The sequence below is a fragment of the Salmo trutta genome, chromosome 2, assembly GCF_901001165.1.
Source record: "Salmo trutta chromosome 2, fSalTru1.1, whole genome shotgun sequence".
NCBI classification, from domain to species: domain Eukaryota; kingdom Metazoa; phylum Chordata; class Actinopteri; order Salmoniformes; family Salmonidae; genus Salmo; species Salmo trutta.
Window position 1 is genome coordinate 17,296,504 of NC_042958.1, and position 27,954 is coordinate 17,324,457.

The 27,954-nt window shown below is 47.4% G+C and overlaps 1 protein-coding gene across 1 annotated transcript in view; it reads left to right on the top strand.

Moving 5' to 3' along the window:
- Positions 1-296: 296 nt before the first annotated feature.
- The window catches only part of ankrd33ba (ankyrin repeat domain 33ba), a 41,268-nt gene continuing 13,610 nt past the window's right edge, over positions 297-27,954 (top strand). Inside the window, exon 1 of the mRNA XM_029697099.1 lies at positions 297-1,504. Coding sequence (XP_029552959.1) covers positions 1,082-1,504 — 423 coding nt within the window. The 5' untranslated portion in view covers positions 297-1,081. The remainder of the gene's footprint in view (positions 1,505-27,954) is intronic.

The window sequence follows — 27,954 nt, forward strand, 5'->3', positions numbered from 1 at the left end:
GTTCTGCAAGAGTGAAAATGTGAAAAGTGGCTGTATGGTTGAATCAAGGATGGATATCTGTTGTAACTGTTGTGACTGTTTTACTGAGTGACTGAGTCATTCACAGTGAGAACTAAGGTAATGTAGGGGGATTTTCCTGCCAGATCTCACATCATCCAAGAAACAGAAAATGTGTTTTTTTTCTGTACATTTGAAACCACAGAATGACTGTGGCACAGAATGACACAGACGCTTTTCTTTTGCAGTATGAATCATTCTAACAATGACCAATGTCTCATGAAAGGGTTGCAATGGGGTTGCCCCCATTTAGCTAAAATGATAATCTCAAAGTATTCCTGATGTCAACATTTCAGACAGAGCGGAATTAATCTGCGAAAACGAAAACGAAACGAGGGAGGGGAGGGGAGAGCGATGGAGAGGAGGGGGCAGTGGGCTACGAAACTAATCGGATTATGGGACTACAGTTTATCGAGCGCCTGTTTTTCTACTCTAACCGTTAGCTGGATGAGTGTGGCTCTTTTACTTCTGGTACTGCGTGTCTATTGTTTTCTGTCCTAATGAGGAACACATTTTTTTTTCGTACTGATGATGACATAACAAGAGTTGGCGTAACTCTCGGTTTACTTCTTGTCGGCAAAGGGGGATTTTGACTGTTGAATTGAATTTAAATTACGAGCATTTCATTTTCTCACTGACGTGATGTAAAAAACTTTCTGCGTTTTATAAAATGAACAAAAACAATCAACTTCTGACTTCGGGTGAATGCTACAACCCGGTGTAGTTTAGGTTGGTATTCCAGGGACAGCGAAGCGATATGATTTCCTGTTAATTTCTCACGGAACATGGGATGCTGGAGTTGGACTATTATCGGGGGAATATTTCTCAACGGAGTAGGATCAGCAGTTTGCCTGTTAGATCACATCAAAACGAGTTGCCAAACCTTCACTGTCATTCCATGTCCAGGCTCTTGGCAAAGTTCAACTCATACTCCGCGTTGATGTTGGAAAAAACGTCCAAGTGCTCTTCGCCCGACATCCACACGTGCTTCCCCCCTGAGGAGGACAGCCACCTAGGGGGTTAGATGGTGCTGATCACAGATGAGAGAGACGGAGGTGGCTCCTCTACTACGGCCCGAGTCAAACAGCAGCAGCAGAACCCCAAAGGCACCAGCGGCATCGCCCAGGTCCATCCGACCATTATTGAGGAATCGCCGTCCTTATCAGACGATGACTCATACCTCGGGTCCTGCGAGTCAGAGGGGGATGAGAACGAGGAATACGACGATTTCTCGTTATTACCGGACAGTAAAAGTATCGCTTCGGACGACTCGTTTTACCCACCGGACGATGTGTTCGCGGACAACGAGCGGACCCCCTCTCCACAGAGTCCCGAGCCGCTGACGTTCTTCCAGGCGTGCTGCACCAACAACGCCACGATAGTCCGGATCATGATCCGACAAGGTGTGAGGGTAGAGGAGGTGAGGGAGACGGATAAAAACAACAGGGTAAGTCGGGTTAAATGTGCCTATAGGTTCTGTGCCAAATATTTTTTGGTCGGAAAGTGTTCTGTTCTAATGCATTTCTATCCAGTGGCTTCTCTTCCTGTCGTGGGTTTGGAGATTAGGACGTTTGGCACTGCCTTGTACACGGTGTGAACTCACCTGTGCGTAATTACGCATGGTCAAAGTGCATAGCCAAAGTGATCAACTGTTGTATATTTGTTGAAGTACGTCAACAGTTATGTATTCGCTCATGTATATCAGTGTGTCGAGGGGTTAAATATATTTATTTTTGGAAGTTTTAAGAACATGTCAGTCACGACAACAGTAATCAGATTCTTCATATAACTTGGCCATTGTAGCAGATATTTAAACATTGAGAGTCATGATTAACATTATATCCCAAAGTTAAACATATTCTTCCCATCCAAGCTGAGCTGAGTTGCTCAAGTAGTTTGTTTGACAGTAGAATCAGAACCAGAGCCACATCTCATATTCGTTTCATTTCCTTTCACGTGTGTGTCTGCCCAGGATTTATGGGTCTTGAGAGAGGGGCCTAATTACAGCAACAGGAAAACACTGAGTCTCTCACAGTCAGCAGAACAACCAGCACTGTGTGTGTGTCTTTATGTATCTGTTTTACTGTTTGTGGATGCATTCAGGGTACCTGTGAGAGAATCAACGTAATATAGGTTTGCCTACTGAATTTCTAATATGAATCTCCCCACTGTCAATTAAAGTGCCTGTACTGTTAAGACAGTATTTTACAGAGTCGCATGAGAAGAGCGTTCTCATTTAGGCCTACAGGCTGTCCATTACAAGTCAATGACTGCTTTATAAATATCATAGTAGTAATGTATGTTTGATTTGACAATGCGAAGAGACCTGGAATACCAAGCAGGTAATGAATGCTGTCAGTTGGGTGTGGCTGTGTATCAATGATATATATAAACCCTGGATTGCTGATGCTATGTATTGGCCATTGAGAGGCTTTGAAGCCACTGTTCGGCCATATTGGCACTCCCCAGTAGGAGTAGTCCTCCATAGAAATGACTGGAATTCTACAGCATTTCAAATAAATGTTTCAAGGGCAAAATTACATGTATTTAATATTTTGTTGTTGTTGCTGTAGTGGGGACAGTATCATTAGTAATCTCAAAAAATTATAACCCAAAATATTTTTTACACTGGTGAGGGAGTGCCAAGATGGAGGCATCGTGGCTTCAACACAGCATCCCCAATTAGCCATCTAGTGTATACATAATGGTTCCCAAGTGGTTTTGCATTATTATTACGACACATGGTGTTTTCAGTGTCAGTATGAATCACCAGATACACACCACTATGTTTTCCAACAACACAGAGACCTAAGAGGAACTGGTTAGGAACCACCAGTTGGACCCTTCATTTGAATTGATAGACACTCAAAGCCACTAAAGACCAATTCCCCTTTGAATATTTGTGCCTCTGTATGTTGTTTAGTTCTCACTGTGAATATAAACATATGCACACACACTCACTCACTCGTTCTGGCAGTACGCGGGATCAGCCTTTATCAGATTGTACAGTGAAGTGGTCATACAGTCCTCTCTCTGTGTGTAATCAATGATGAGGTCACAGGGCCTGAGGGAGGAAGAGTGTGAATTACTTCATCAGACATGTAACGCCATGATGCCGACAGGCTGTCTCTCACTGCCTGGCCTTGGGACTGCTACTCATCTATCCCCATGCTGCAGCATTCCTCATCAACGCTCTCAGTGTGTGTTGGTGGCTTTGTGCCTGCATTCCTCATCAACGCTGCATGTCGAGGAATTCTTATGATAATTATGGGGATAATAGGAGGAGAGAAATGTATGTGGATATCCTCAATTGGGAGAGAGAGAGAGAGAGAGAGATGGAGGGAGAGAGGAAGACAGTCCTTCGTTTTAAGAGTGTATGATAAAACTCAATACACTGGGACACAGTCCTGTCTCCTGTCTCCTGCCTGCTGTTCATTACACTGGGACACAGTCCTGTCTCCTACCTGCTGTTCATTACACTGGGACACTGTCCTGTTTCCTGTCTGCTGTTCATTACACTGGGACACAGTCCTGTCTCCTGTCTCCTGCCTGCTGTTCATTACACTGGGACACAGTCCTGTCTCCTACCTGCTGTTCATTACACTGGGACACTGTCCTGTTTCCTGTCTGCTGTTCATTACACTGGGACACAGTCCTGTCTCCTGTCTCCTGCCTGCTGTTCATTACACTGGGACACTGTCCGGTCTCCTGTCTCCTGTCTGCTGTTCATTACACTGGGACACAGTCCTGTCTCCTGTCTGCTGTTCATTACACTGGGACACAGTCCTGTCTCCTGTCTGCTGTTCATTACACTGGGACACAGTCCTGTCTCCTGCCTGCTGTTCATTACACTGGGACACAGTCCTGTCTCCTGCCTCGTGTCTGCTGTTCATTACACTGGGACACAGTCCTGTCTCCTGTCTCCTGTCTGCTGTTCATTACACTGGGACACAGTCCTGTCTCCTGCCTCGTGTCTGCTGTTCATTACACTGGGACACAGTCCTGTCTCCTGTCTCCTGTCTGCTGTTCATTACACTGGGACACAGTCCTGTCTCCTGTCTCCTGTCTGCTGTTCATTACACTGGGACACAGTCCTGTCTCCTGTCTGCTGTTCATTACACTGGGACACTGTCCTGTCTCCTGTCTCCTGCCTGCTGTTCATTACACTGGGACACAGTCCTGTCTCCTGTCTGCTGTTCATTACACTGGGACACAGTCCTGTCTCCTGTCTGCTGTTCATTACACTGGGACACTGTCCTGTCTCCTGTTTGCTGTTCATTACACTGGGACACAGTCCTGTCTCCTGTCTCCTGTCTCCTGTCTGCTGTTCATTACACTGGGACACTGTCCTGTCTCCTGTTCATTACACTAGGACACAGTCCTGTTTCCTGTCTGCTGTTCATTACACTGGGACACTGTCCTGTCTCCTGTCTGCTGTTCATTACACTGGGACACAGTCCTGTCTCCTGTCTCCTGTCTGCTGTTCATTACACTGGGACACAGTGCTGTCTCCTGCCTGCTGTTCATTACACTGGGACACAGTCCTGTCTCCTGTCTCCTGTCTGCTGTTCATTACACTGGGACACAGTCCTGTCTCCTGCCTGCTGTTCATTACACTGGGACACTGTCCTGTCTCCTGCCTGCTGTTCATTACACTGGGACACAGTCCTGTCTCCTGCCTGCTGTTCATTACACTGGGACACAGTCCTGTCTCCTGTCTCCTACCTGCTGTTCATTACACTGGGACACTGTCCTGTTTCCTGTCTGCTGTTCATTACACTGGGACACTGTCCTGTTTCCTGTCTGCTGTTCATTACACTGGGACACAGTCCTGTCTCCTGCCTGCTGTTCATTACACTGGGACACAGTCCTGTCTCCTGTCTGCTGTTCATTACACTGGGACACAGTCCTGTCTCCTGTCTCCTGCCTGCTGTTCATTACACTGGGACACTGTCCTGTCTCATGCCTGCTGTTCATTACACTGAGACACAGTCCTGTCTCCTGTCTGCTGTTCATTACACTGGGACACAGTCCTGTCTCCTGCCTCGTGTCTGCTGTTCATTACACTGGGACACAGTCCTGTCTCCTGTCTCCTGCCTGCTGTTCATTACACTGGGACACAGTCCTGTCTCCTGTCTCCTGTCTGCTGTTCATTACACTGGGACACAGTCCTGTCTCCTGTCTGCTGTTCATTACACTGGGACACTGTCCTGTCTCCTGTCTGCTGTTCATTACACTGGGACACAGTCCTGTCTCCTGTCTGCTGTTCATTACACTGGGACACTGTCCTGTCTCCTGTCTCCTGTCTGCTGTTCATTACACTGGGACACAGTCCTGTCTCCTGTCTCCTGTCTGCTGTTCATTACACTGGGACACAGTCCTGTCTCCTGTCTCCTGTCTGCTGTTCATTACACTGGGACACTGTCCTGTCTCCTGTCTCCTTTCTGCTGTTCATTACACTGGGACACAGTCCTGTCTCCTGTCTCCTGTCTGCTGTTCATTACACTGGGACACTGTCCTGTCTCCTGTCTGCTGTTCATTACACTAGGACACAGTCCTGTCTCCTGTCTCCTGTCTGCTGTTCATTACACTGGGACACTGTCCTGTCTCCTGTCTCCTGTCTGCTGTTCATTACACTGGGACACAGTCCTGTCTCCTGTCTGCTGTTCATTACACTGGGACACAGTCCTGTCTCCTGTCTGCTGTTCATTACACTGGGACACAGTCCTGTCTCCTGTCTCCTGCCTGCTGTTCATTACACTGGGACACTGTCCTGTCTCCTGTCTGCTGTTCATTACACTGGGACACAGTCCTGTCTCCTGTCTGCTGTTCATTACACTGGGACACAGTCCTGTCTCCTGTCTCCTGTCTGCTGTTCATTACACTGGGACACTGTCCTGTCTCCTGTCTCCTGTCTGCTGTTCATTACACTGGGACACAGTCCTGTCTCCTGCCTGCTGTTCATTACACTGGGACACTGTCCTGTCTCCTGTCTCCTGCCTGTTGTTCATTACACTGGGACACAGTCCTGTCTCCTGTCTGCTGTTCATTACACTGGGACACAGTCCTGTCTCCTGTCTCCTGCCTGCTGTTCATTACACTGGGACACTGTCCTGTTTCCTGTCTGCTGTTCATTACACTGGGACACTGTCCTGTCTCCTGTCTGCTGTTCATTACACTGGGACACAGTCCTGTCTCCTGCCTGCTGTTCATTACACTGGGACACAGTCCTGTCTCCTGCCTGCTGTTCATTACACTGGGACACAGTCCTGTCTCCTGTCTCCTGTCTGCTGTTCATTACACTGGGACACAGTCCTGTCTCCTGTCTGCTGTTCATTACACTGGGACACTGTCCTGTCTCCTGTCTCCTGCCTGCTGTTCATTACACTGTGACACAGTCCTGTCTCCTACCTGCTGTTCATTACACTGGGACACAGTCCTGTCTCCTGTCTCCTGCCTGCTGTTCATTACACTGGGACACAGTCCTGTCTCCTGTCTCCTGTCTCCTGCCTGCTGTTCATTACACTGGGACACAGTCCTGTCTCCTGCCTGCTGTTCATTACACTGGGACACAGTCCTGTCTCCTGTCTGCTGTTCATTACACTGGGACACTGTCCTGTCTCCTGCCTGCTGTTCATTACACTGTGACACAGTCCTGTCTCCTACCTGCTGTTCATTACACTGGGACACAGTCCTGTCTCCTTTCTCCTGCCTGCTGTTCATTACACTGGGACACAGTCCTGTCTCCTGTCTCCTGCCTGCTGTTCATTACACTGGGACACAGTCCTGTCTCCTGTCTGCTGTTCATTACACTGGGACACAGTCCTGTCTCCTGCCTGCTGTTCATTACACTGGGACACAGTCCTGTCTCCTGCCTGCTGTTCATTACACTGGGACACAGTCCTGTCTCCTGTCTGCTGTTCATTACACTGGGACACAGTCCTGTCTCCTGTCTCCTGTCTGCTGTTCATTACACTGGGACACTGTCCTGTCTCCTGTCTGCTGTTCATTACACTGGGACACAGTCCTGTCTCCTGCCTGCTGTTCATTACACTGGGACACTGTCCTGTCTCCTGTCTGCTGTTCATTACACTGGGACACAGTCCTGTCTCCTGTCTCCTGCCTGCTGTTCATTACACTGGGACACAGTCCTGTCTCCTGTCTGCTGTTCATTACACTGGGACACAGTCCTGTCTCCTGTCTCCTGCCTGCTGTTCATTACACTGGGACACTGTCCTGTCTCCTGTCTCCTGTCTGCTGTTCATTACACTGGGACACAGTCCTGTCTCCTGCCTGCTGTTCATTACACTGGGACACAGTCCTGTCTCCTGTCTGCTGTTCATTACACTGGGACACAGTCCTGTCTCCTGCCTGCTGTTCATTACACTGGGACACAGTCCTGTCTCCTGTCTCCTGTCTGCTGTTCATTACACTGGGACACAGTCCTGTCTCCTGTCTGCTGTTCATTACACTGGGACACTGTCCTGTCTCCTGTCTCCTGCCTGCTGTTCATTACACTGTGACACAGTCCTGTCTCCTACCTGCTGTTCATTACACTGGGACACAGTCCTGTCTCCTGTCTCCTGCCTGCTGTTCATTACACTGGGACACAGTCCTGTCTCCTGTCTCCTGTCTCCTGCCTGCTGTTCATTACACTGGGACACAGTCCTGTCTCCTGCCTGCTGTTCATTACACTGGGACACAGTCCTGTCTCCTGTCTGCTGTTCATTACACTGGGACACTGTCCTGTCTCCTGCCTGCTGTTCATTACACTGTGACACAGTCCTGTCTTCTACCTGCTGTTCATTACACTGGGACACAGTCCTGTCTCCTTTCTCCTGCCTGCTGTTCATTACACTGGGACACAGTCCTGTCTCCTGTCTCCTGCCTGCTGTTCATTACACTGGGACACAGTCCTGTCTCCTGTCTGCTGTTCATTACACTGGGACACAGTCCTGTCTCCTGCCTGCTGTTCATTACACTGGGACACAGTCCTGTCTCCTGCCTGCTGTTCATTACACTGGGACACAGTCCTGTCTCCTGTCTGCTGTTCATTACACTGGGACACAGTCCTGTCTCCTGTCTCCTGTCTGCTGTTCATTACACTGGGACACTGTCCTGTCTCCTGTCTGCTGTTCATTACACTGGGACACAGTCCTGTCTCCTGCCTGCTGTTCATTACACTGGGACACAGTCCTGTCTCCTGCCTGCTGTTCATTACACTGGGACACAGTCCTGTCTCCTGTCTCCTGTCTGCTGTTCATTACACTGGGACACTGTCCTGTCTCCTGTCTGCTGTTCATTACACTGGGACACAGTCCTGTCTCCTGTCTCCTGCCTGCTGTTCATTACACTGGGACACAGTCCTGTCTCCTGTCTGCTGTTCATTACACTGGGACACAGTCCTGTCTCCTGTCTCCTGCCTGCTGTTCATTACACTGGGACACTGTCCTGTCTCCTGTCTCCTGTCTGCTGTTCATTACACTGGGACACAGTCCTGTCTCCTGCCTGCTGTTCATTACACTGGGACACAGTCCTGTCTCCTGTCTGCTGTTCATTACACTGGGACACAGTCCTGTCTCCTTTCTGCTGTTCATTACACTGGGACACAGTCCTGTCTCCTGTCTCCTGCCTGCTGTTCATTACACTGGGACACTGTCCTGTCTCCTGTCTCCTGTCTGCTGTTCATTACACTGGGACACAGTCCTGTCTCCTGCCTGCTGTTCATTACACTGGGACACAGTCCTGTCTCCTGTCTGCTGTTCATTACACTGGGACACAGTCCTGTCTCCTGTCTCCTGCCTGCTGTTCATTACACTGGGACACTGTCCTGTTTCCTGTCTGCTGTTCATTACACTGGGACACTGTCCTGTTTCCTGTCTGCTGTTCATTACACTGGGACACAGTCCTGTCTCCTGCCTGCTGTTCATTACACTGGGACACAGTCCTGTCTCCTGCCTGCTGTTCATTACACTGGGACACAGTCCTGTCTCCTGTCTCCTGTCTGCTGTTCATTACACTGGGACACAGTCCTGTCTCCTGTCTGCTGTTCATTACACTGGGACACTGTCCTGTCTCCTGTCTCCTGCCTGCTGTTCATTACACTGGGACACAGTCCTGTCTCCTGTCTCCTGTCTCCTGCCTGCTGTTCATTACACTGGGACACAGTCCTGTCTCCTGCCTGCTGTTCATTACACTGGGACACAGTCCTGTCTCCTGTCTGCTGTTCATTACACTGGGACACAGTCCTGTCTCCTGCCTGCTGTTCATTACACTGGGACACAGTCATGTCTCCTGTCTGCTGTTCATTACACTGGGACACAGTCCTGTCTCCTGTCTCCTGTCTGCTGTTCATTACACTAGGACACAGTCCTGTCTCCTGCCTGCTGTTCATTACACTGGGACACAGTCCTGTCTCCTGCCTGCTGTTCATTACACTGGGACACAGTCCTGTCTCCTACCTGCTGTTCATTACACTGGGACACAGTCCTGTCTCCTGTCTCCTGTCTGCTGTTCATTACACTGGGACACAGTCCTGTCTCCTGTCTGCTGTTCATTACACTGGGACACTGTCCTGTCTCCTGCCTGCTGTTCATTACACTGTGACACAGTCCTGTCTCCTTTCTCCTGCCTGCTGTTCATTACACTGGGACACAGTCCTGTCTCCTTTCTCCTGCCTGCTGTTCATTACACTGGGACACAGTCCTGTCTCCTGTCTCCTGCCTGCTGTTCATTACACTGGGACACAGTCCTGTCTCCTGTCTGCTGTTCATTACACTGGGACACAGTCCTGTCTCCTGCCTGCTGTTCATTACACTGGGACACAGTCCTGTCTCCTGCCTGCTGTTCATTACACTGGGACACAGTCCTGTCTCCTGTCTGCTGTTCATTACACTGGGACACAGTCCTGTCTCCTGTCTCCTGTCTGCTGTTCATTACACTGGGACACTGTCCTGTCTCCTGTCTGCTGTTCATTACACTGGGACACAGTCCTGTCTCCTGCCTGCTGTTCATTACACTGGGACACAGTCCTGTCTCCTGCCTGCTGTTCATTACACTGGGACACAGTCCTGTCTCCTGTCTCCTGTCTGCTGTTCATTACACTGGGACACTGTCCTGTCTCCTGTCTGCTGTTCATTACACTGGGACACAGTCCTGTCTCCTGTCTCCTGCCTGCTGTTCATTACACTGGGACACAGTCCTGTCTCCTGTCTGCTGTTCATTACACTGGGACACAGTCCTGTCTCCTGTCTCCTGCCTGCTGTTCATTACACTGGGACACTGTCCTGTCTCCTGTCTGCTGTTCATTACACTGGGACACAGTCCTGTCTCCTGCCTGCTGTTCATTACACTGGGACACAGTCCTGTCTCCTGCCTGCTGTTCATTACACTGGGACACAGTCCTGTCTCCTGTCTCCTGTCTGCTGTTCATTACACTGGGACACAGTCCTGTCTCCTGTCTGCTGTTCATTACACTGGGACACAGTCCTGTCTCCTGCCTGCTGTTCATTACACTGGGACACAGTCCTGTCTCCTGTCTGCTGTTCATTACACTGGGACACAGTCCTGTCTCCTGTCTGCTGTTCATTACACTGGGACACTGTCCTGTCTCCTGTCTGCTGTTCATTACACTGGGACACAGTCCTGTCTCCTGTCTCCTGTCTGCTGTTCATTACACTGGGACACTGTCCTGTCTCCTGTCTGCTGTTCATTACACTGGGACACTGTCCTGTCTCCTGCCTGCTGTTCATTACACTGGGACACAGTCCTGTCTCCTGTCTGCTGTTCATTACACTGGGACACAGTCCTGTCTCCTGTCTCCTGCCTGCTGTTCATTACACTGGGACACAGTCCTGTCTCCTGCCTGCTGTTCATTACACTGGGACACAGTCCTGTCTCCTGCCTCGTGTTCTGTAAAACCAGGCTTCATGTTTCTTTCAAACTTAGGTTGTTAAATGGTTCTGATGCTTCTGTGATACAATGGAGAGAATGTCTGCACAAATATCTACACAATGCTTGTGTTATTTTTTTGTGCAGAAAAACTCTCAGTTGTAACACAATGGTTGTGCCAAAGTAAAATAGGAATTAGAGGTTAGGGTTTGAGATATGTTTTCAGTTTGCTTAGCCATAGAAATAAGGGACAATGTTTTCATCCATGAAATGATCTGCTGTATCAGGAATGACAACCGTAGCTCTCTGTCAAACTGTCAACAAAGCTCTGTTTTGGGTTTGTGTCTCTCTGGGTGAGACATGTCCTATCTAATATCCTTTGGTGTCACTGAGGCCAGCGTCACGCAATCAACTACTATCTGGCTCTAATATACACACCAAAAAAACACGTTTAATGTTTTAAAACTGCTGAAATATTAAAGAAATGAGTTACACACATATAATTCTGTTTGCTATTGCTGTAGTTTAGAAGTTATGAAATTAAACAATGGGATCTGGCCAGCTAAAGACAAAGCACAATAAACAGACTGCACATGGTATAGTAATATGGTATCATACAGTAACTGTACACGGACATAGTCAACATTCTGTCTAGGGGGTTAAAGGTCACCCTCTGGACTGACACAACCCTGATGACAGAGATAACCTCTGACTCTAGAGAGGATGTTCAGCCTACATATTAACTGGAGGGACAACAGGACAATGCTGTTTATTTACAGTCAACATAACACATGTATTCTTTCATGAGCTTGATTTATTTTTAGCCGTTGTTAAAACTTGAACATATCTTCAACATAAACACACCACTCTCTGTGACCTGTGGATGTCTCTCTCTCTCCTGCTCTCACTCTCTCTCTCCTGCTCTCTCTCTCTCCCTTTCTCTCTCTCTCTCCTGTCTCTCTCTCTCCTGTCTCTCTCTCTCTCTCTCCCCCTGTCTCTCTCTCTCCCCCTGCTCTCTCTCTCTCTCTGTCTCTCTCTCTCCCCTGCTCTCTCTCTCTCTCTCTCTCTCTCAAAGAAATGAGACATAACAAGGTCTACTGTCAGAGTTTACTGTCCTTTCTCTGTCTTTCACTGACTCTGTGACTCTCTCTCAATTCAATTCAAAGGGCTTTATTGGCATGGGAAATATATGCATGGGAAACATATGTTAACATTGCCAAAGCAAGTGAAGTAGATAATATACGAAAGTGAAATAAACAATAAAAATGAACAGTAAACATTAAATCAAATCAAATGTATTTATATAGCCCTTCTTACATCAGCTGATATCTCAAAGTGCTGTACAGAAACCCAGCCTAAAACCCCAAACAGCAAGCAATGCAGGTGTAGAAGCACGGTGGCTAGGAAAAACTCCCTAGAAAGGCCAAAACCTAGGAAGAAACCTAGAGTGGAACCAGGCTATGAGGGGTGGCCAGTCCTCTTCTGGCTGTGCCGGGTGGAGATTATAACAGCACATGGCCAAGATGTTCAAATGTTCATAAATGACCAGTATGGTCAAATAATAATAATCATAGTAGTTGACGAGGGTGCAACAAGTCAGTAACACAAGAGTAAGTGTCAGTTGGCTTTTTCATAGCCGATCTTTGAGAGTATCTCTATCGCTCCTGCTGTCTCTAGAGAGTTGAAAACAGCAGGTCTGGGACAGGTAGCACGTCCAGTGAACAGGTCAGGGTTCCAGCAGGTCTGGGACAGCAGGTCTGGGACAGGTAGCATGTCCGGTGAACAGGTCAGGGTTCCATAGCCGCAGGCAGAACAGTTGGAACTGGAGCAGCAGCACGGCCAGGTGGACTGGGGACAGCAAGGAGTCATCAAGCCAGGTAGTCCTGAGGCATGGTCCTAGGTCTCAGGTCCTCCGAGAGAGAGAAAGAAAGAAAGAAAGAAAGAAAGAGAGAAAGAGAGAATTAGAGAGAGCATATTTAAATTCACACAGGACACCGAAAAAGACAAGAGAAATACTCCAGATGTGACAGACTGACACTAGCCCCCGACACATAAACTACTGCAGCATAAATACTGGAGGCTGAGACAGGAGGGGTCAGGAGACACTGTGGCCCCATCCGATGAAACCCCCGGACAGGGCCAAACAGGTAGGATATAACCCCACCCACTTTGCCAAAGCACAGCCCCCACACCACTGGAGGGATATCTCCAACCACCAACTAACCATCCCGAGACAAGGCTGAGTATAGCCCACAAAGATCTCCGCCACGGCACAGCCCAAGGGGGGGCGCCAACCCAGACAGGAAGACCACGTCAGTGACTCAACCCACTCAAGTGACGCACCCCTCCCAGGGACGGCATGGAAGAACACCAGTAAGCCAGTGACTCAGCCCCTGTAATAGGGGTAGAGGCAGAGAATCCCAGTGGAGAGAGGGGAACCGGCCAGGCAGAGACAGCAAGGGCGGTTCATTGCTCCAGCCTTTCCGTTCACCTTCACACCCCTGGGCCAGACTACACTTAATCATAGGACCTACTGAAGAGATGTGTCTTCAGTAAAGACTTAAAGGTTGAGACTGAGTCTGCGTCTCTCACATGGGTAGGCAGACTATTCCATAAAAATGGAGCTCTATAGGAGAAAGCCCTGCCTCCAGCTGTTTGCTTAGAAATTCTAGGGACATTAAGGAGGCCCGCGTCTTGTGACCGTAGCGTACGTGTAGGTATGTACGGCAGGACCAAATTGGAATGATAGGTAGGAGCAAGCCCATGTAATGCTTTGTAGGTTAGCAGTAAAATCTTGAAATCAGCCCTTGCCTTAACAGGAAGCCAGTGTAGGGAGGCTAGCACTGGAGTAATATGATCACATTTTTTGGTTCTAGTCAGGATTCTAGCAGCCGTATTTAGCAGTAACTGAAGTTTATTTAGTGCTTTATCCGGGTAGCCGGAAAGTAGAGCATTGCAGTAGTCCAACCTAGAAGTAACAAAGGCATGGATTAATTTTTCTGCGTCATTTTTGGACAGAAAGTTTCAGATTTTTGCAATGTTACGTAGATGGAAAAAATCTGTCCTTGAAACAGTCTTGATATGTTCTTCAAAAGAGAGATCAGGGTCCAGAGTAACGCCGAGGTCCTTCACAGTTTTATTTGAGACGACCATCCAGATTAATTGTCAGATTCAACAGAAGATCTCTTTGTTTCTTGGGACCTAGAACAAGCATCTCTGTTTTGTCCGAGTTTAAAAGTAGAACGTTTGCAGCCATCCACTTCCTTATGTCTGAGACACAGGCTTCTAGCGAGGGCAATTTTGGGGCTTCACCATGTTTCATTGAAATGTACAGCTGTGTGTCATCCGCATAGCAGTGAAATTTAACATTATGTTTTCGAATGACATCCCTAAGAGGTAAAATATATAGTGAAAACAATAGTGGTCCTAAAACGGAATCTTGAGGAACACCGAAATTGACAGTTGATTTGTCAGAGGACAAGCCATTCACAGAGACAAACATATCTTTCTGACAGATAAGATCTAAACCAGGCCAGAACTTGTCCATGTAGACCAATTTGGGTTTCCAATCTCTCCAAAAGAATGTGGTGATCGATGGTATCAAAAGCAGCACAAAGATCTAGGAGCACGAGGACAGATGCAGAGCCTCGGTCTGACGTCATTAAAAGGTCATTTACCACCTTCACAAGTGCAGTCTCAGTGCTATGATGGGGTCTAAAACCAGACTAAAGCGTTTCGTATACATTGTTTGTCTTCAGGAAGGCAGTGAGTTGCTGCGCAACAGCTTTTTCTACATTTTTTGAGAGGACTGGAAGATTCGATATAGGCCGATAGTTTTTTATAATTTCTGGGTCAAGATTTGGCTTTTTCAAGAGAGGCTTTATTACTGCCACATTTAGTGAGTTTGGTACACATCTGGTGGAAAGAGAGCCGTTATTATGTTCAACATAGGAGGGCCAAGGACAGAAAGCAGCTCTTTCAGTAGTTTAGTTGGAATAGGGTCCAGTATGCAGCTTGAAGGTTTAGAGGCCATGATTATTTTCATCATTGTGTCAAGAGATATAGTACTAAAACCCTTTAGTGTCTCCCTTGATCCTAGGTCCTGGCAGAGTTGTGCAGACTCCTAGGTCCTGGCAGAGTTGTGCAGACTCAGGACAACGGAGCATTACACTCACATTACACTCACAAAAGTTCCAAAAGAATAAAGACATTATAAATGTAATAGTATGTATATATATATAAAGTGTTTTAACGATGTACAAATGGTTAAAGTACAAAAGGGAAAATAAATAAGCATAAATATGGGTTGTATTTTCAATGGTGTTTGTTCTTCACTGGTTGACCTTTTCTTGTGGCAACAGGTCACAAATCTTGCTGCAGTGATGGCACACTGGTATTTCACCCAGTAGGTATGGGAGTTGATCAAAATTGGGTTTGTTTTCGAATTCTTTGTGGATCTGTGTAATCAGAGGGAAATATGTGTCTCTAATATGGTCATACATTGGGCAGGAGGTTAGGAAGTGCAGCTCAGTTTCCACCTCATTTTGTGGGCAGTGTGCACATAGCCTGTCTTCTATTGAGAGCCAGGTCTGCCTACGGCGGCCTTTCTCAATAGCAAGGCTATGCTCACTGAGTCTGTACATAGTCAAAGCTTTCCTTAAGTTTGGGTCAGTCACAGTGGTCAGGTATTCTGCCAATGTGTACTTTCTGTTTAGGGCCAAATAGCATTCTAGTTTGCTCTGTTTTTTTGTTCATTCTTTCCAATGTGTCAAGTAATTATCTTTTTGTTTTCTCATGATTTGGTTGGGTCTAATTGTGTTGCTGTCCTGGGGCTGTGTAGGGTATCTCTCTCTCTCTCTCTCTCTCTCGGTGTGGCTGATAGGGCTAAGCCTTTCTATTCCTGTCTTTCTATATTCCCAGAGAGAGAGATCTCTCTCTCTCTCTCTCTCTCTCTCCCTCTCTCTCTCTGTGGCTAAGCCTTTCTATTCTTGTCTTTCTATATTCCCAGATCTCTCTCTCTCTCGCTCTCTCAGCATCCTGGGATTGTGTTTGTACCTGTGGGGCTGAGAGCGGAGTAGTTTCACTCAGTGACCCTATTGACCTTAAAGACCTTCACCTATTAATCAACCTGCTGTCTTGGTCTTATGCCCACAAGTCCTTTTGTGTTCTAGGAAATGTATTCTTAGACATTTAGTTTCAACCGCTGCTCGTCAAATAGATGTTATCCATCCTAAAAATAGCTACAACATGTCACTTGTATAACAATTAGGGTTTACCACAGGGAATAGACTTAATGTTTCCACAACAGGGTTGGGATGCAGACATTGATCTAGGCAAAACATGTCCAGAATGCTGTCTTTTAATCAACACATATCTTTGAAAATAGTCAATTTAGATGTTGAATTTGTTCTGTGGATGAAGAACGTGGGCTGTTGCTAACAAGTATAGCCAAATCTTACAGAATGTAAAACATAATTCAACAACCTTGAATTCTACACATTTCATATGACATCATACACATGAATGGAACTTTTTCACAAACATTTAATTATTTTAATTCATAACAGTTTCAAGTGAAAATACATGTATTTTTAGATATATTGTATTTGAAACTGGAGAAACTGGAGAAATTGAAAAATTTCAGATAGTTTTGAAGCAGTTATGCAGAACATAGTGCTTGGGCTGGGGTCAACCTCAATCCACTACAGAACAGATTAGGATTTAGGGAGGACAAACAAGTTCATCTACCCTTAAGAATAATGGTTTAACAACAAGCCTGCACTTTTACTCTATATTTAAAAAATGAAAAACTTCAGCGCAGCTATTTTTATGGTGAGGTACGGTATGTGAAAAGGCAATTTTTCACACAGATATCCATTGTCTCACTTTGAGTTTTTCCAGGAATTCCTGATTATACACCACGCAAATCACTTAAGTCAAACACACACACACACACACACACACACACACACACACACACACACACACACACACACACACACACACACACACACACACACACACACACACACAGAGAGTCTGTCCCTGGAAGTACCTCTCAGGCTGATTATTTCAGTCAGGTTTAGCCTACTGAGTGTCTGGTGGTATTTCTGTTCTCTCTATAGGCTTGTCTCTCTCTCTCTCTCTCTGTGTGTGTGTGTGTGTGTGTGTGTGTGTGTGTGTGTGTGTGTGTGTGTGTGTGTGTGTGTGTGTGTGTCTGTGTGTGTGTGTGTGTGTGTGTGTGTGTGTGTGTGTGTGTGTGTGTGTGTGTGTGTGTGTGTGTGTGTGTGTGTGTGTGTGTGTGTGTGTGTGTGTGTGTGTGTGTGTGTGTGTGTGTGTGTGTGTGTGTGTGTGTGTGTGTGTGTGTATGTGTGTGTGTGTGTGTGTGTGTGTGTGTGTGTGTGTGGTCATTCACACTCTACTAGCTAGAAAGAAAGAAAGGACAGACAAACACGTGTGTTGCGCAATCAGTTAAGATATAGACATAGAGGCACAGAGTAGAAGAGTTTGTTTCCCAAGCTTGTTAAAGCCACTCTGATAGCCTGTACACACACACACTACACACTTAACAGCCAATGAGTTTGAGCCTTCAACTCCCGTTAACAATACTGCTAGCTTAATACACACACACACACACACACACACACACACACACACACACACACACACACACACACACACACACACACACACACACACGTTGCACTGGCATTCCAAAAACACAGCACATCAGAAAAGCGATAGGAATTTTCCACAAGGATCAAAGTTCTGTTTTAATAGCAAACAAAACTTCTGTAATATTTACTGAATGATATTGGTTTTGGACCATACGTACAGGCCTCCTGTTGTCGTCTAACCTCCACGACACTGGCTCAGATATCATATGTTTCCCAGTTAGTCATCAGAACTGAGCTTCTCATTCAGCCATCTTCATACATCTCATAGTGTTTGGTGGATTTTGGTTCTGTCAACTAGATGGGCCTGTTCATCAACTAACTTTCACTTGCAGACAGACATGGAGGCTAAAACACATACACAGATCTCTTTCTCTCTCTCTCTCTCTCTCTCTCTCTCTCTCTGAACAGGAGTAGTCACCTCAGTGCTACAGGTAGAGAGGGTAGGAGGGTGAAACAGCTGTATTTAGTAGAAGACAGAACAGGAGTAGTCACCTCAGTGCTACAGGTAGAGAGGGTAGGAGGGTGAAACAGCTGTATTTAGTAGAAGACAGAACAGGAGTAGTCACCTCAGTGCTACAGGTAGAGAGGGTAGGAGGGTGAAACAGAGCTGTATCTAGTAGAAGACAGAACAGGAGTAGTCACCTCAGTGCTACAGGTAGAGAGGGTAGGAGGGTGAAACAGAGCTGTATCTAGTAGAAGACAGAACAGGAGTAGTCACCTCAGTGCTACAGGTAGAGAGGGTAGGAGGGTGAAACAGAGCTGTATCTAGTAGAAGACAGAACAGGAGTAGTCACCTCAGTGCTACAGGTAGAGAGGGTAGGAGGGTGAAACAGAGCTGTATCTAGTAGAAGACAGAACAGGAGTAGTCACCTCAGTGCTACAGGTAGAGAGGGTAGGAGGGTGAAACAGCTGTATTTAGAAGAAGACAGAACAGGAGTAGTCACCTCAGTGCTACATGTAGAGAGGGTAGGAGGGTGAAACAGAGCTGTATCTAGTAGAAGACAGAACAGGAGTAGTCACCTCAGTGCTACAGGTAGAGAGGGTAGGAGGGTGAAACAGAGCTGTATCTAGTAGAAGACAGAACAGGAGTAGTCACCTCAGTGCTACAGGTAGAGAAGGTAGGAGGGTGAAACAGAGCTGTATCTAGTAGAAGACAGAACAGGAGTAGTCACCTCAGTGCTACAGGTAGAGAGGGTAGGAGGGTGAAACAGAGCTGTATCTAGTAGAAGACGGAACAGGAGTAGTCACCTCAGTGCTACAGGTAGAAAGGGTAGGAGGGTGAAACAGAGCAGTATCTAGTAGAAGACAGAACAGGAGTAGTCACCTCAGTGCTACAGGTAGAGAGGGTAGGAGGGTGAAACAGAGCTGTATCTAGTAGAAGACAGAACAGGAGTAGTCACCTCAGTGCTACAGGTAGAGAGGGTAGGAGGGTGAAACAGCTGTATTTAGTAGAAGACAGAACAGGAGTAGTCACCTCAGTGCTACAGGTAGAGAGGGTAGGAGGGTGAAACAGCTGTATCTAGTAGAAGACAGAACAGGACAAGTCACCTCAGTGCTACAGGTAGAGAGGGTAGGAGGGTGAAACAGCTGTATCTAGTAGAAGACAGAACAGGAGTAGTCACCTCAGTGCTACAGGTAGAGAGGGTAGGAGGGTGAAACAGCTGTATTTAGTAGAAGACAGAACAGGAGTAGTCACCTCAGTGCTACAGGTAGAGAGGGTAGGAGGGTGAAACAGAGCTGTATCTAGTAGAAGACAGAACAGGAGTAGTCACCTCAGTGCTACAGGTAGAGAGGGTAGGAGGGTGAAACAGCTGTATCTAGTAGAAGACAGAACAGGAGTAGTCACCTCAGTGCTACAGGTAGAGAGGGTAGGAGGGTGAAACAGAGCTGTATCTAGTAAAAGACAGAACAGGAGTAGTCACCTCAGTGCTACAGGTAGAGAGGGTAGGAGGGTGAAACAGCTGTATCTAGTAGAAGACAGAACAGGAGTAGTCACCTCAGTGCTACAGGTAGAGAGGGTAGGAGGGTGAAACAGAGCTGTATCTAGTAGAAGACAGAACAGGAGTAGTCACCTCAGTGCTACAGGTAGAGAGGGTAGGAGGGTGAAACAGAGCTGTATCTAGTAGAAGACAGAACAGGAGTAGTCACCTCAGTGCTACAGGTAGAGAGGGTAGGAGGGTGAAACAGAGCTGTATTTAGTAGAAGACAGAACAGGAGTAGTCACCTCAGTGCTACAGGTAGAGAGGGTAGGAGGGTGAAACAGCTGTATCTAGTAGAAGACAGAACAGGAGTAGTCACCTCAGTGCTACAGGTAGAGAGGGTAGGAGGGTGAAACAGCTGTATCTAGTAGAAGACAGAACAGGAGTAGTCACCTCAGTGCTACAGGTAGAGAGGGTAGGAGGGTGAAACAGAGCTGTATCTAGTAGAAGACAGAACAGAAGTAGTCACCTCAGTGCTACAGGTAGAGAGGGTAGGAGGGTGAAACAGCTGTATCTAGTAGAAGACAGAACAGGAGTAGTCACCTCAGTGCTACAGGTAGAGAGGGTAGGAGGGTGAAACAGAGCTGTATCTAGTAGAAGACAGAACAGGAGTAGTCACCTCAGTGCTACAGGTAGAGAGGGTAGGAGGGTGAAACAGAGCTGTATCTAGTAGAAGACAGAGCAGGAGTAGTCACCTCAGTGCTACAGGTAGAGAGGGTAGGAGGGTGAAACAGAGCTGTATCTAGTAGAAGACAGAACAGGAGTAGTCACCTCAGTGCTACAGGTAGAGAGGGTAGGAGGGTGAAACAGAGCTGTATCTAGTAGAAGACAGAACAGGAGTAGTCACCTCAGTGCTACAGGTAGAGAGGGTAGGAGGGTGAAACAGCTGTATTTAGTAGAAGACAGAACAGGAGTAGTCACCTCAGTGCTACAGGTAGAGAGGGTAGGAGGGTGAAACAGCTGTATTTAGTAGAAGACAGAACAGGAGTAGTCACCTCAGTGCTACAGGTAGAGAGGGTAGGAGGGTGAAACAGAGCTGTATCTAGTAGAAGACAGAACAGGAGTAGTCACCTCAGTGCTACAGGTAGAGAGGGTAGGAGGGTGAAACAGCTGTATCTAGTAGAAGACAGAACAGGAGTAGTCACCTCAGTGCTACAGGTAGAGAGGGTAGGAGGGTGAAACAGAGCTGTATCTAGTAGAAGACAGAACAGGAGTAGTCACCTCAGTGCTACAGGTAGAGAGGGTAGGAGGGTGAAACAGAGCTGTATCTCGTAGAAGACAGAACAGGAGTAGTCACCTCAGTGCTACAGGTAGAGAGGGTAGGAGGCTGAAACAGCTGTATTTAGTAGAAGACAGAACAGGAGTAGTCACCTCAGTGCTACAGGTAGAGAGGGTAGGAGGGTGAAACAGCTGTATTTAGTAGAAGACAGAACAGGAGTAGTCACCTCAGTGCTACAGGTAGAGAGGGTAGGAGGGTGAAACAGCTGTATCTAGTAGAAGACAGAACAGGAGTAGTCACCTCAGTGCTACAGGTAGAGAGGGTAGGAGGGTGAAACAGAGCTGTATCTAGTAGAAGACAGATCAGGAGTAGTAACCTCAGTGCTACAGGTAGAGGGGGTAGGAGGGTGAAACAGTTGTATTTAGTAGAAGACAGAACAGGAGTAGTCACCTCAGTGCTACAGGTAGAGAGGGTAGGAGGGTGAAACAGAGCTGTATCTAGTAGAAGACAGAACAGGAGTAGTCACCTCAGTGCTACAGGTAGAGAGGGTAGGAGGGTGAAACAGAGCAGTATCTAGTAGAAGACAGAACAGGAGTAGTCACCTCAGTGCTACAGGTAGAGAGGGTAGGAGGGTGAAACAGAGCTGTATCTAGTAGAAGACAGAACAGGAGTAGTCACCTCAGTGCTACAGGTAGAGAGGGTAGGAGGGTGAAACAGCTGTATTTAGTAGAAGACATAACAGGAGTAGTCACCTCAGTGCTACAGGTAGAGAGGGTAGGAGGGTGAAACAGCTGTATCTAGTAGAAGACAGAACAGGAGTAGTCACCTCAGTGCTACAGGTAGAGAGGGTAGGAGGGTGAAACAGCTGTATCTAGTAGAAGACAGAATAGGAGTAGTCACCTCAGTGCTACAGGTAGAGAGGGTAGGAGGGTGAAACAGCTGTATTTAGTAGAAGACAGAACAGGAGTAGTCACCTCAGTGCTACAGGTAGAGAGGGTAGGAGGGTGAAACAGAGCTGTATCTAGTAGAAGACAGAACAGGAGTAGTCACCTCAGTGCTACAGGTAGAGAGGGTAGGAGGGTGAAACAGCTGTATCTAGTAGAAGACAGAACAGGAGTAGTCACCTCAGTGCTACAGGTAGAGAGGGTAGGAGGGTGAAACAGAGCTGTATCTAGTAGAAGACAGAACAGGAGTAGTCACCTCAGTGCTACAGGTAGAGAGGGTAGGAGGGTGAAACAGAGATGTATTTAGTAGAAGACAGAACAGGAGTAGTCACCTCAGTGCTACAGGTAGAGAGGGTAGGAGGGTGAAACAGCTGTATTTAGTAGAAGACAGAACAGGAGTAGTCACCTCAGTGCTACAGGTAGAGAGGGTAGGAGGGTGAAACAGAGCTGTATCTAGTAAAAGACAGAACAGGAGTAGTCACCTCAGTGCTACAGGTAGAGAGGGTAGGAGGGTGAAACAGCTGTATCTAGTAGAAGACAGAACAGGAGTAGTCACCTCAGTGCTACAGGTAGAGAGGGTAGGAGGGTGAAACAGAGCTGTATCTAGTAGAAGACAGAACAGGAGTAGTCACCTCAGTGCTACAGGTAGAGAGGGTAGGAGGGTGAAACAGAGCTGTATCTAGTAGAAGACAGAACAGGAGTAGTCACCTCAGTGCTACAGGTAGAGAGGGTAGGAGGGTGAAACAGAGATGTATTTAGTAGAAGACAGAACAGGAGTAGTCACCTCAGTGCTACAGGTAGAGAGGGTAGGAGGGTGAAACAGCTGTATTTAGTAGAAGACAGAACAGGAGTAGTCACCTCAGTGCTACAGGTAGAGAGGGTAGGAGGGTGAAACAGCTGTATCTAGTAGAAGACAGAACAGGAGTAGTCACCTCAGTGCTACAGGTAGAGAGGGTAGGAGGGTGAAACAGAGCTGTATCTAGTAGAAGACAGAACAGGAGTAGTCACCTCAGTGCTACAGGTAGAGAGGGTAGGAGGGTGAAACAGCTGTATCTAGTAGAAGACAGATCAGGAGTAGTCACCTCAGTGCTACAGGTAGAGAGGGTAGGAGGGTGAAACAGAGCTGTATCTAGTAGAAGACAGAACAGGAGTAGTCACCTCAGTGCTACAGGTAGAGAGGGTAGGAGGGTGAAACAGAGCTGTATCTAGTAGAAGACAGAGCAGGAGTAGTCACCTCAGTGCTACAGGTAGAGAGGGTAGGAGGGTGAAACAGAGCTGTATCTAGTAGAAGACAGAACAGGAGTAGTCACCTCAGTGCTACAGGTAGAGAGGGTAGGAGGGTGAAACAGAGCTGTATCTAGTAGAAGACAGAACAGGAGTAGTCACCTCAGTGCTACAGGTAGAGAGGGTAGGAGGGTGAAACAGCTGTATTTAGTAGAAGACAGAACAGGAGTAGTCACCTCAGTGCTACAGGTAGAGAGGGTAGGAGGGTGAAACAGCTGTATTTAGTAGAAGACAGAACAGGAGTAGTCACCTCAGTGCTACAGGTAGAGAGGGTAGGAGGGTGAAACAGAGCTGTATCTAGTAGAAGACAGAACAGGAGTAGTCACCTCAGTGCTACAGGTAGAGAGGGTAGGAGGGTGAAACAGCTGTATCTAGTAGAAGACAGAACAGGAGTAGTCACCTCAGTGCTACAGGTAGAGAGGGTAGGAGGGTGAAACAGAGCTGTATCTAGTAGAAGACAGAACAGGAGTAGTCACCTCAGTGCTACAGGTAGAGAGGGTAGGAGGGTGAAACAGAGCTGTATCTCGTAGAAGACAGAACAGGAGTAGTCACCTCAGTGCTACAGGTAGAGAGGGTAGGAGGGTGAAACAGCTGTATTTAGTAGAAGACAGAACAGGAGTAGTCACCTCATTGCTACAGGTAGAGAGGGTAGGAGGGTGAAACAGCTGTATTTAGTAGAAGACAGATCAGGAGTAGTCACCTCAGTGCCACAGGTAGAGAGGGTAGGAGGGTGAAACAGCTGTATCTCGAAGAAGACAGAACAGGAGTAGTCACCTCAGTGCTACAGGTAGAGAGGGTAGGAGGGTGAAACAGAGCTGTATCTAGTAGAAGACAGATCAGGAGTAGTCACCTCAGTGCTACAGGTAGAGGGGGTAGGAGGGTGAAACAGCTGTATTTAGTAGAAGACAGAACAGGAGTAGTGACCTCAGTGCTACAGGTAGAGAGGGTAGGAGGGTGAAACAGCTGTATCTAGTAGAAGACAGAACAGGAGTAGTCACCTCAGTGCTACAGGTAGAGAGGGTAGAAGGGTGAAACAGAGCTGTATCTAGTAGAAGACAGAACAGGAGTAGTCACCTCAGTGCTACAGGTAGAGAGGGTAGGAGGGTGAAACAGAGCTGTATCTAGTAGAAGACAGAACAGGAGTAGTCACCTCAGTGCTACAGGTAGAGAGGGTAGGAGGGTGAAACAGCTGTATCTAGTAGAAGACAGAACAGGAATAGTCACCTCAGTGCTACAGGTAGAGAGGGTAGGAGGGTGAAACAGAGCTGTATCTAGTAGAAGACAGAACAGGAGTAGTCACCTCAGTGCTACAGGTAGAGAGGGTAGGAGGGTGAAACAGCTGTATCTAGTAGAAGACAGAACAGGAGTAGTCACCTCAGTGCTACAGGTAGAGAGGGTAGGAGGGTGAAACAGCTGTATCTAGTAGAAGACAGAATAGGAGTAGTCACCTCAGTGCTACAGGTAGAGAGGGTAGGAGGGTGAAACAGCTGTATCTAGTAGAAGACAGAACAGGAGTAGTCACCTCAGTGCTACAGGTAGAGAGGGTAGGAGGGTGAAACAGCTGTATCTAGTAGAAGACAGAACAGGAGTAGTCACCTCAGTGCTACAGGTAGAGAGGGTAGGAGGGTGAAACAGCTGTATTTAGTAGAAGACAGAACAGGAGTAGTCACCTCAGTGCTACAGGTAGAGAGGGTAGGAGGGTGAAACAGAGCTGTATCTAGTAGAAGACAGAACAGGAGTAGTCACCTCAGTGCTACAGGTAGAGAGGGTAGGAGGGTGAAACAGAGCTGTATCTAGTAGAAGACAGAACAGGAGTAGTCACCTCAGTGCTACAGGTAGAGAGGGTAGGAGGGTGAAACAGCTGTATTTATAGTAGAAGACAGAACAGGAGTAGTCACCTCAGTGCTACAGGTAGAGAGGGTAGGAGGGTGAAACAGCTGTATCTAGTAGAAGACAGAACAGGAGTAGTAACCTCAGTGCTACAGGTAGAGATGGTAGGAGGGTGAAACAGCTGTATCTAGTAGAAGACAGAACAGGAGTAGTCACCTCAGTGCTACAGGTAGAGAGGGTAGGAGGGTGAAACAGCTGTATTTAGTAGAAGACAGAACAGGAGTAGTCACCTTAGTGCTACAGGTAGAGAGGGTAGGAGGGTGAAACAGAGCTGTATCTAGTAGAAGACAGAACAGGAGTAGTCACCTCAGTGCTACAGGTAGAGAGGGTAGGAGGGTGAAACAGAGCTGTATCTAGTAGAAGACAGAGCAGGAGTAGTCACCTCAGTGCTACAGGTAGAGAGGGTAGGAGGGTGAAACAGAGCTGTATCTAGTAGAAGACAGAACAGGAGTAGTCACCTCAGTGCTACAGGTAGAGAGGGTAGGAGGGTGAAACAGAGCTGTATCTAGTAGAAGACAGAACAGGAGTAGTCACCTCAGTGCTACAAGTAGAGAGGGTAGGAGGGTGAAACAGCTGTATTTAGTAGAAGACAGAACAGGAGTAGTCACCTCAGTGCTACAGGTAGAGAGGGTAGGAGGGTGAAACAGCTGTATTTAGTAGAAGACAGAACAGGAGTAGTCACCTCAGTGCTACAGGTAGAGAGGGTAGGAGGGTGAAACAGAGCTGTATCTAGTAGAAGACAGAACAGGAGTAGTCACCTCAGTGCTACAGGTAGAGAGGGTAGGAGGGTGAAACAGCTGTATCTAGTAGAAGACAGAACAGGAGTAGTCACCTCAGTGCTACAGGTAGAGAGGGTAGGAGGGTGAAACAGAGCTGTATCTAGTAGAAGACAGAACAGGAGTAGTCACCTCAGTGCTACAGGTAGAGAGGGTAGGAGGGTGAAACAGAGCTGTATCTCGTAGAAGACAGAACAGGAGTAGTCACCTCAGTGCTACAGGTAGAGAGGGTAGGAGGGTGAAACAGCTGTATTTAGTAGAAGACAGAACAGGAGTAGTCACCTCAGTGCTACAGGTAGAGAGGGTAGGAGGGTGAAACAGCTGTATTTAGTAGAAGACAGATCAGGAGTAGTCACCTCAGTGCCACAGGTAGAGAGGGTAGGAGGGTGAAACAGCTGTATCTAGTAGAAGACAGAACAGGAGTAGTCACCTCAGTGCTACAGGTAGAGAGGGTAGGAGGGTGAAACAGAGCTGTATCTAGTAGAAGACAGATCAGGAGTAGTCACCTCAGTGCTACAGGTAGAGGGGGTAGGAGGGTGAAACAGCTGTATTTAGTAGAAGACAGAACAGGAGTAGTGACCTCAGTGCTACAGGTAGAGAGGGTAGGAGGGTGAAACAGCTGTATCTAGTAGAAGACAGAACAGGAGTAGTCACCTCAGTGCTACAGGTAGAGAGGGTAGAAGGGTGAAACAGAGCTGTATCTAGTAGAAGACAGAACAGGAGTAGTCACCTCAGTGCTACAGGTAGAGAGGGTAGGAGGGTGAAACAGAGCTGTATCTAGTAGAAGACAGAACAGGAGTAGTCACCTCAGTGCTACAGGTAGAGAGGGTAGGAGGGTGAAACAGCTGTATCTAGTAGAAGACAGAACAGGAATAGTCACCTCAGTGCTACAGGTAGAGAGGGTAGGAGGGTGAAACAGAGCTGTATCTAGTAGAAGACAGAACAGGAGTAGTCACCTCAGTGCTACAGGTAGAGAGGGTAGGAGGGTGAAACAGCTGTATCTAGTAGAAGACAGAACAGGAGTAGTCACCTCAGTGCTACAGGTAGAGAGGGTAGGAGGGTGAAACAGAGCTGTATCTAGTAGAAGACAGAATAGGAGTAGTCACCTCAGTGCTACAGGTAGAGAGGGTAGGAGGGTGAAACAGCTGTATCTAGTAGAAGACAGAACAGGAGTAGTCACCTCAGTGCTACAGGTAGAGAGGGTAGGAGGGTGAAACAGCTGTATCTAGTAGAAGACAGAACAGGAGTAGTCACCTCAGTGCTACAGGTAGAGAGGGTAGGAGGGTGAAACAGCTGTATTTAGTAGAAGACAGAACAGGAGTAGTCACCTCAGTGCTACAGGTAGAGAGGGTAGGAGGGTGAAACAGAGCTGTATCTAGTAGAAGACAGAACAGGAGTAGTCACCTCAGTGCTACAGGTAGAGAGGGTAGGAGGGTGAAACAGAGCTGTATCTAGTAGAAGACAGAACAGGAGTAGTCACCTCAGTGCTACAGGTAGAGAGGGTAGGAGGGTGAAACAGCTGTATTTATAGTAGAAGACAGAACAGGAGTAGTCACCTCAGTGCTACAGGTAGAGAGGGTAGGAGGGTGAAACAGCTGTATCTAGTAGAAGACAGAACAGGAGTAGTAACCTCAGTGCTACAGGTAGAGATGGTAGGAGGGTGAAACAGCTGTATCTAGTAGAAGACAGAACAGGAGTAGTCACCTCAGTGCTACAGGTAGAGAGGGTAGGAGGGTGAAACAGCTGTATTTAGTAGAAGACAGAACAGGAGTAGTCACCTCAGTGCTACAGGTAGAGAGGGTAGGAGGGTGAAACAGAGCTGTATCTAGTAGAAGACAGAACAGGAGTAGTCACCTCAGTGCTACAGGTAGAGAGGGTAGGAGGGTGAAACAGAGCTGTATCTAGTAAAAGACAGAACAGGAGTAGTCACCTCAGTGCTACAGGTAGAGAGGGTAGGAGGGTGAAACAGAGCTGTATCTAGTAGAAGACAGAACAGGAGTAGTCACCTCAGTGCTACAGGTAGAGAGGGTAGGAGGGTGAAACAGAGCTGTATCTAGTAGAAGACAGAACAGGAGTAGTCACCTCAGTGCTACAGGTAGAGAGGGTAGGAGGGTGAAACAGAGCTGTATCTAGTAGAAGACAGAACAGGAGTAGTCACCTCAGTGCTACAGGTAGAGAGGGTAGGAGGGTGAAACAGAGCTGTATCTAGTAGAAGACAGACCAGGAGTAGTCACCTCA